The 8,136-nt window shown below is 52.1% G+C and overlaps 1 protein-coding gene across 1 annotated transcript; it reads right to left on the minus strand.

The window, feature by feature from the left end:
- Window positions 1-2,156: 2,156 nt before the first annotated feature.
- Window positions 2,157-7,353, minus strand: GID4 (GID complex subunit 4 homolog). The gene is made up of 5 exons (XM_017823221.1): window positions 7,240-7,353; window positions 6,279-6,386; window positions 5,600-5,701; window positions 4,465-4,595; window positions 2,157-3,345 (listed from the first exon to the last, which is right to left on the minus strand). The coding sequence occupies exons 1-5, from the start codon at window positions 7,288-7,290 to the stop codon at window positions 3,282-3,284; spliced, it is 456 nt and encodes a 151-aa protein (XP_017678710.1). The 5' UTR covers window positions 7,291-7,353; the 3' UTR covers window positions 2,157-3,281.
- Window positions 7,354-8,136: the final 783 nt, after the last annotated feature.

Here is an 8,136-nt window from a genome sequence, read left to right on the forward strand (position 1 = left end):
CCCGTCACGCGTCCGGGCCGGCCCCGCGCCCCGCGCGCTCCGCCCGCGCCCCGCGCCCCGCAACGCGCGTTCCGCCCGCCGCCACCGCGAGGGGACCCCAGTGGGCGACACGGGTCGGGGGGACGCGGGCGACAGCGAGAGCCACCCGAGAGCCGGGAAATGGGACTGCGGAGGGAGCTGCTCTTAGGAAATGTCGCAGGAAGCAGGGGGTGTCGAGGGGAGCCCTACGCGGGGCTGCCCCACTCCTGCTCCTCTGATTACGGTGGATCCTGACAGGAGCTGGAGCCAGGGCGGGGTCGGGCTCTGCTCCCAGGGAACCAGCGAGGAAACAAGAGGAAACCGCCTCCAGGGGAGGTTCAGGTTGGGCATAAGGAAGAATTTCTCCATGGAAAGGGTGGTCAGGCACTGGAAGGCACCACCCCCTGCCCAGGGAGATGGTGGAGTCCCCATCCCTGGAGGTGTCCAAGGAAGGACTGGACCTGGCACTCATTGCTCTGGGATGGGGGACAAGGTGGGGATCGGGCACAGGGTCGACTTGATGGTGTTGGAGTTCTTTTCCAATGAAAATAATTCTGTGATCTTGTGAATTAAGGCCACCAGCAGCTGATGGGACTCCTGGAGAAGCCCTCGAGGGAGGAGATGAAGCACAGCAACGCCCTGGAAGCGGGAAGCGCTTTTTTGGACAAACACACGGACACGGACCCTTTCAATACAGTTCATGTTTAATTTGGACGTTGATCGCTCCACAAAGCACCTCCTCGGCCCCCCCCTCCATCCATCCCACACGGACACCCCTCCGCTCCCACACGGACACCACGCTGCAACCAGCACGGGCCAAGAGACACCACCACCTCTCCCAGCCCCAAACACCCCGTTTCTCACCTCTGCCCCCCCAAAATCCTCCCCTGGGCCCTTCTCTCTCACCACACCAGGACATACGTAACGTTCCTCCACAGCTCAAACAAGTCAAAGAAAAGGAAAACCAAAGCCAAGGCTCTCAAGGAGGGAAAATCCACACCCTGACAGCCCCTGTGAACCCCTCAGTTCCTCGACCTGCTCTGCACCCGCCACGTGTCAAATCTGGACAGTTCTGGAATTCAGCTGAAATTCCCTTCAGGACGGTGGGAAGGAGACAAGCAGAGAGCAGGATGCTCCTTCCACACCCTTCTCACAACATATCAAGTCTCAAGGAAAAACCTCAGAGGTTTTGGGATAGTTACACACATTAAACACTCTCAGGACCCTCCTAACTCAGCTCCTGCCAATGACCAGGGTCAATTCACCTAAACCATGTCAGATATCCAAGTGTCCTGCTGGCACTGACAGCCCTGGGAGCACAGGGACACTGGTGCCACCCCCAATATTGCACAAACAGCTCCGGAGGGCTGGGAAGAGCCCTTGGAGCCAGGTCCCTGCACCCACACAGCACCTGGGAGGAGGCTTCACCCCCACCATGGGGCAGCACCACAGGTTTTCACCCCTAAAACCAGGACATCTCCCAGCACCATCCGTGAGGAAACCCCTCTCCCCAAAAGGGGCTGAGTTCCTCCGAGAGAAGCAGAATAAAACAGGAATGCACTTCCCAATCACTTTGCCTGCAGCCCCAAATCATCTCCATTCTTCCCTACACGTCCATCTGCAATGGCCAAGGCACCAGCACACGCTCCCTGGAAGGGCCAGGTCTCCCCCTTCTCCCCTAAGCACCTCTCTGTGGGGAGAAGGACTAATCCACGGAGCACAGCACGCACGAGGCGGCCGAATTCCGCATCATCTCCCGAGACCAGCCCGACCATGCAAGATCCCGACGTGGAATAGAGGAAAGGGGCTCACCAAGCCCTGAATCCTTCCTCGTTAAGGCTTAAACAAGCGATTCAACTGCTGCCAAAAAGAAGGAAGTTAATTCAAAAGAAGCAAACCCAAAGCACCTCAGAGGCTTCGCTCCCCTCTCCCGGGCGGAAAATCCGTCCTCGGCACCCACTCGTGCCATGAGCCTGCCTGGCAGGGCTTGGGTTTTAAACCAGCCAGAAAAAGGCAAACTGAACTCTCACAAAAGCCCCTCGGGTGGGACTGACACGGTAAAAACACAACTGAGGCCAAGTTTTAAAGTGTCTTTGAAAAAAAAAACCACCCCACACGTCCGTACACACACACACACACACACTTTGGCACACGGAGCCTTAAGTTGTGTCACTTGGAACATTCAGAGTCAGAGGGAGCTACTGGGAGGGGCTTTTTTTTTTTTTTTCCTGTTTTGTTATTTTTCCTTGTAAAAAGGTGTCAAGCAGTGGTGGTGAAGCATGAAGGGTGAGGACAAACGCTGAGCGGTGCCAGGGTGACCCTGCTCAGCGCTTGCGCTCCGGTTACGTTCCCAAAGCTTAGCTGGATACATACACGGATATAAAACCACAGACATTCCTGGTTTTCAATGTGAAAACGGTAACATGGAATCGAGTACTTGTGCATTTGCCATAGGGTCCTTTGGAAAAGGAACCATAAAAATAGATATATATTTTTTTAATAAAAGTCTTTTTTTTTTGTCCTTTTTTTTTTTTTTTTTTTTTTTTTTTTTTTACCCTTAACTTAAGTAAAGAGCAAATATACACCTACAAGCAGAGTTCAGATCCACTTTACTGAGAGCCTGGAAGTCTGTACATCAAATTTAATTCCCAGTGGCGTATCCAGACACGGGAACAGCTCCCAGCTCCAAAGGGCCGGTGTTCCTGGCAGATCTGCAGCTCTGGCTAACCTTGTTAGCCAGCAAAGCCTCATTCCAGCCTTACCTCAGCCAACACTCCCCAACAGACTCCACAGCTGAGCCTCACACCCAGGACCCGGCTCTGGGAGCATCAGAGCTGGAAAGCTGGGCAACAAACCCAAATCCCAGCAATTTCAATCCACATCAGGATGTAACAAGGAAAATATAAGCCCTGAGCTTACATTTCCTTATTACTCAGCAGCCAGAGCACTGATTCCAGCTACTGAGAAACAGCTTCCAGAGGAGAGCTGGGAGGAACTTCAGTGACAGAGAAACGAGCTGTGCAACAAGAAAGTGCATTAAAGTAGCTTAAAACCAGAGTAAAGATCAAATGGCCACTCGACAGGAGGGAGAATCAAGCTCCAGCAGCTCCTCAGGCTGGGTGAGTTAACATCCAGGCTCTCTCTGGCAAGTCCAAGGGGCAGGAGAGAAGAGTGCATTCCCGTGCTCCCACAGGGACACAGTTCTCCTGGCAGGCCATGCTCTCCTGCCCGGTTTGCTTCTGGGTGGTATCAGATCCGGACTGTCATCGGAATTCGTAGATAGGAGCACTGTGCTCAGGAACGTGAGTTAAATTCAATGACTGATACCTGAGAGAGAAGGAAAACATCGAGGAGAGGATTACAGGGAGCTCCTGCTGGCTCTTCTCTCCCCCTTTACAGTCTCAGAAGTGTTCAGGCATCCAACACCCACTTCCCACAGTGCCAAAATCCCATCAGGACTCCTCATCACTCTGTACAACTCCCTGACAGGAGGCTGGAGCCAAGTGTGGGTTGGTCTCTTGACAGGACAAGGAGAAATGGCTTCAAGCTGTGCCAGAAGAGGTTCAGGTTGGATATTAGGGAAAAAAATACTTCACTGAAAGGGTGGTTAAGCCCTGGAACGGGCTGCCCAGGGAAGTGGTGGAGTCACCATCCCTGGAAGTGTTCAGAAAACAGGCAGGCTTGCCACTTAGGGTTTAGTGGGAATGGGGGGATTTGGTCGAAGGTTGGACTCAGTTTTGGAGGTATTTTCCAACCTTAATGATTCCATGATTCCCACGCTGGTGCCTCTGAGCCACCAGCAGCCAGGCAGTGTTCCAGGTGGGCTGCCTGTGGTGGGGTTTCTTTGGACACTCTTTGAAATTCAACAACTTTCATGTTCAAACAGTGTTTGCTACAAGTGCAAATTACACTTGAGTCTTTCAAAGCTCAGCTCGAGGGGATGTGTCTCAAAGTCTCCTGGTTCCTTCCCTCCCCCTGAGAGCTTTACTTGCTGCTCAGGACAACGATCCAAGGGAAAAGAGCTCTCCAACAAAACCCCCACCAATTAGCCTTGACTGTTCCTTTGTCTTACAGCAACACCCCAAGGACCTCGGAATACAAAGCCCTGGTCTGACAGGATTTCTGCCTGAAGGGAACAACAGCCAAGCTGTTACATGTGAGAAAGCACCAAATTGCCTCTCAAAGCTCCCCTGACATCCTCTCCAGACTCTGTATCTCCCCCTCCTCCACCCTGCCAGCCCAAATTTCCCCCCGTGTGCCAAAAGGGCAGCACTTCATACCACACCAATGGGCTGCCCCAAGCTCTGGCCAAGCACAGCCCACAGCCCTCCCTTCTGCCCTGAGGTCCAGCCTGAACCTCCTGCCTGGACACTCCCAAGGCTGCGGATGAGCAGGACAGGACTCACAGCTTGGTTTGAGTCCTCAGGAGGCAGGAAGCTTCCTTACCATTCTGAACTCCTATGGTAGTAATAGCCCTCTATAGATGCTGCTGACTTCTGGAAGCAGATGTAATAGAAACCAGCAAAGGAAGCACCACTGATGTCCTTGATGGTGTGATCTGGGACTAGGAACTGCTCCTGCACACGAAATACAGGCTGCATTTTAAAATGTTGGTCAAATATAGCCCCACCCCACCCCAATCTGCCCTCCCAAACCAAATATTGGCACCCACTAACATGAAGACATTCCTGGCTGAGCACTCCCTGCACTTGCAACAGCCCAGATCAGAGACCAGAGTGTCCCTTCACCACCTGCCACCACAGGCATCTCACAGGGAAGTGGATAACTGAGAGCAGAACCAGTTTTAAGAGTGCAGGATACCAGTTTCAGTTCAACACCTGCCCCTTGTGAACCAGAAGCCAATTACAAAATCAGGAATCAAAGCCTGAGAAAGAAGGGAAGGCTCCAGGGAGATCTTACTGCAGCCTTTCAAAACTTGTGAGGGCTTGTGAAAAAGCTGGAGAGAGACATTTACCAGGGCATGGAGGGACAGGACAAGGGGGAATGGCTTCACATCAACAGAGGGGAAATTTAGATTAAATACTAGGAAGAAATTCTTCCCTGTGAGGGTGGTGAGGCCCTGGCACAGGTTGCCCAGAGAAGCTGGGGCTGCCCCATCCCTGGAAGTGTCCAAGGCCAGGTTGAGAGGGCTTGGAGCAACCTGGTCTAATGGAAGGTGTCCCTGGGTTGAACCAGATGAACTTTATGTCCCTTCCAATCCAACCCATTCTGTGGTGACTCTCTGATGATCCCAGCTGACAAACAGAGGTGCAGAGTGGCCACTCTACATCAAACACACACAGGCCCCACACCGTGGCTGGAGAAACCAATTCTCTCATCCTCTGAACCACCACCAAGCAAGATTTTCCTGTTGTGTTTTTAGCCATGACTGCAGCCCTTAAGGACACAATTAGCTGGCTAGACACGAGTCACACTGCATCTTGCAAGTACAGTGGGTTTTGGGGTTGGCAGGGTGAGATCCTTCATTAAATCATCATAGCTGAAAAAGCTTTCAGGCACCACAAGCCTCTGCCAGTGGCTTGCAAGCAGCTCATCAGAGAAGGAGACACGCAGAGTTTACCTTCCATCTCATGAAGACATAGTCTCCATTTTTCAGATCTTCATAATCAAAGTCATCAGAGTTAAATGTTTTTGCATACTGGTAAAAAGCCTGGAACTTTCCCTGAAACAAAAATGAAGAAAAAAAACCAAAAACAAAACAGGCTGCTTATTCCAGGACTAGAGCTCTAATGCCAGCTGTTGTTTAGGAGGGAAAAACTACTGACACCCACAGCCATATCCAGGCTAGCTAGAGAAGCTCCTACAATTCCAGAGGAAAATATTTTGACAGAAGCATAATAAACATCAAAGCCTGGCAAACAACAGCAAGGTCACGGCTGCTGTGGCCCCAGAGCACAACAGCAGCAACACCCTGCCCTGAGCAGACAGAGAGGTACCAACTGCCAGAGGGGTCCCTCTCCCCTTCTCCATTCCATTTTTTCTTCAAAAATAAGGAGTGTGTTCTCTTAGGGGGTCAAGAGATGGGGATTGCTCCTGCTCCCTTCTAACCCCAGCAAGTGCAAAACAAGATGTCCCCTCCCTCATCACGGATCACAGCTTGCTGAAGTGACTTCCCAGTCGGGGAGGGAGGGAAACACCCAAAAATGAGAGGTTTCCAAGCATTTCTGACAGCTCTTCCACGGGCACACTTCTCCTCCAAAGCAGCTGCCCAGACCCACACGTATCCCAGATTTATTTACCCAGTGTTTACGATCCACATCTTCATCAGCGTCCCACTTGCGCGTTAGGAACGGGTGTTTCTTACTGATTATCTCGCCTTCAAAGAACGTGGTGAGGGTTGGGTACTCCTGGGAGAGAAGAGAGACAAAGGTGGGGTCAGAACTGTCACCTACAGACACAAACCCAAACGCAGACAGAGTTCCATGCACTCAGCAAAAAGCATCACAGCAACAGCTCCCAGAAATCCAAGGTCCCTCCTGCCCCACACCTCTCCAAGGTTGACTCCACAGCCACAGCCTCCAACCTCTTATTCCAGCCCTTTTCTGCCTCTCTCTTTGCTTCCTAAAGCCAGAAGGAGCCATGTCAGAGCTGAAATGCAGGGGAGGGTCTGGAGCAGCTGAGGGAGCTGGGGGGACTCAGCTTGGAGAAAAGGAGGCTCAGGGGGGACCTTCTCACTCTCTGCAACTCCCTGACAGGAGAGGGGAGCCAGGTAGGGGTCAGGCTCTGCTCCCAGGAACATGGGACAGGACAAGAAGAAATGCCCTCAAGTTGTGCCAGGGAAGGTTCAGCTTGGATATTAAGAAAAATTTCTTCACTGACAGCATGGTCAGGCACTGGCAGAGCTGCCCAGGGCAGTGGTGGAATCACCACCCCTGGAAGTGTTCAAAAAACATGTGGATGTGGCACCTGGGGACATGGTTTAGTGGTAACATGGCAGTGCTGGATTAATAGTTGGATTGGATGATCTTAGAGGGCTTTTCCAACCTCAATGATCCTTTGAAGCTCCCAGCTGGACAATCACCAGTGACATTTACAGCCAGCACCACTCCCCAGGGGGTACCCCATGATCAAATCCACAACATGCTCAATCCCTCCACTTCCCACTTCTGGCAGCAGCTTCTCCTACCACACCAGGGGAAAAAAAAAAAAGAGAGCCTTTAAACAGCACTTTTTTTGTGGTGTTTTGCAGTTAACACTCACCTCTGTAAGGCCTTTAATCTTCAAGTATCCACAGAGATAGGAGTTTTCCATATCCACATGCTAGAAAAGAGTGCAAAGTTCAACCATAAAAATAGGCATGAAGGTACATGGTTGATCCAAAGCAGCTTCTAACCCTATCAAAGATAATTTCAGCTTCAGCTGGTACAGCTGGCAGCCCTTTCCCACACCGAGAACCACCTGGAAAGGTCATTTACAGGTGCCCAGCTCACCTCTGACAGCCTCTACATCCCAGGCCTGTTTCCAAGGCAGCACCCTCTGCCCAGAAGTCTCCAGCAGGAAGCAAACCCCACTTTCCAGCCGGAAGGAATCCAACCCACAGTGTTCTCCAAGCAAAAGCATCCCTGGCAGAATCACCCACACACCCACAGCACTTTGCAGGAGGCCCTTCTCCTAAATCTAAAGCTTTTAGGCCACCTGTCTTAGGAGTTATCAGGCTGCATCTCTCTGCTCTTTCTGTGCAGAAGCCAGGCAAGGCCTTGCCTGCTCCAAGCACCTCTAAAACCAGGGGATTTTCCAAGCTTTTCCCTGGCATATCCAGGGATGTGAGTTATTCAGGGAGTGAGTTATTCAGAGAAGTGCAAGCCTCAGCTGTGAGAAGATGGATCTTCCCCACCTGTGATCAAAGACCGGTGACGTTTCCCTGTGCTCAGCACGGGCAGAGCTGGCAGCCCCCCTTCTCCTCAGCTCACACTGGCAAAACCGGCCGCGTTTTCGGCACAAAAAGCAGCGACTTTCCAGCACAAAACCCACAGCGTTTCTAGCACAGGGTGTGTGCGGCAGAGCCCAGCAGCCACGGGATACCCCCAGCACAGCGAACACCCCATCACCACCACCAGGAACGTGGGGGAGAATTACACATAAACGCGGCCCAGCGGG

This window comes from Lepidothrix coronata, unplaced genomic scaffold, assembly GCF_001604755.1.
Source record: "Lepidothrix coronata isolate B3197 unplaced genomic scaffold, Lepidothrix_coronata-1.0 Scaffold101, whole genome shotgun sequence".
NCBI classification, from domain to species: domain Eukaryota; kingdom Metazoa; phylum Chordata; class Aves; order Passeriformes; family Pipridae; genus Lepidothrix; species Lepidothrix coronata.